This window comes from Myotis brandtii, unplaced genomic scaffold (assembly GCF_000412655.1).
Source record: "Myotis brandtii unplaced genomic scaffold, ASM41265v1 scaffold952, whole genome shotgun sequence".
Taxonomy (NCBI): domain Eukaryota; kingdom Metazoa; phylum Chordata; class Mammalia; order Chiroptera; family Vespertilionidae; genus Myotis; species Myotis brandtii.
Genome location: NW_005371930.1, coordinates 512,214 through 512,658, shown reverse-complemented (window position 1 = coordinate 512,658; position 445 = coordinate 512,214). Strand labels below are relative to the sequence as shown.

Sequence of the window (445 nt, the reverse complement as noted above, 5' to 3'; positions counted from 1 at the left end):
ACACGCGAACTCATTTTTTTTGGTTGATTTTTCTTTGTTAAATGGCATTTAAATATATAAAATAAATATCAAAAATGTAAGTCTTTGTTTTACTATGGTTGCAAATATCAAAAAATTTCTATATGTGACACGGCACCAGAGTTAAGTTAGGGTTTTTCAAAATGCTGACACGCCGAGCTCAGAAGGTTCGCCATCACTAGCCTAGGGTGGGCATTTGTTAACCACCCGGCAGCGCTCACATTCCACTGTGACATTTTCAGCCTCCAAAAGAGAAGCCGGCCAGTCCTTCCAGGATGAAAATCCCACACGAGAAGGAACCCCATGGGGACAGGCCCCCCGACAAGGCCAGGGCTGCCCGGGATGCCACCACCCTGCCAGCCAGCCGAAGCCACTTGGTCCAGGGCAAGCGATCGCTCCCTGCTCCAAACAAGGTGGGTGGTGGGGG

The 445-nt window shown here is 48.8% G+C and overlaps 1 protein-coding gene across 1 annotated transcript in view; it reads left to right on the top strand.

Moving 5' to 3' along the window:
* GTSE1 (G-2 and S-phase expressed 1) overlaps positions 1 to 445 on the top strand; it is an 18,015-nt gene that overhangs the window by 4,462 nt on the left and 13,108 nt on the right. The window contains exon 5 of the mRNA XM_014533164.1: positions 261 to 431. Coding sequence (XP_014388650.1) covers positions 261 to 431 — 171 coding nt within the window. The remainder of the gene's footprint in view (positions 1 to 260; positions 432 to 445) is intronic.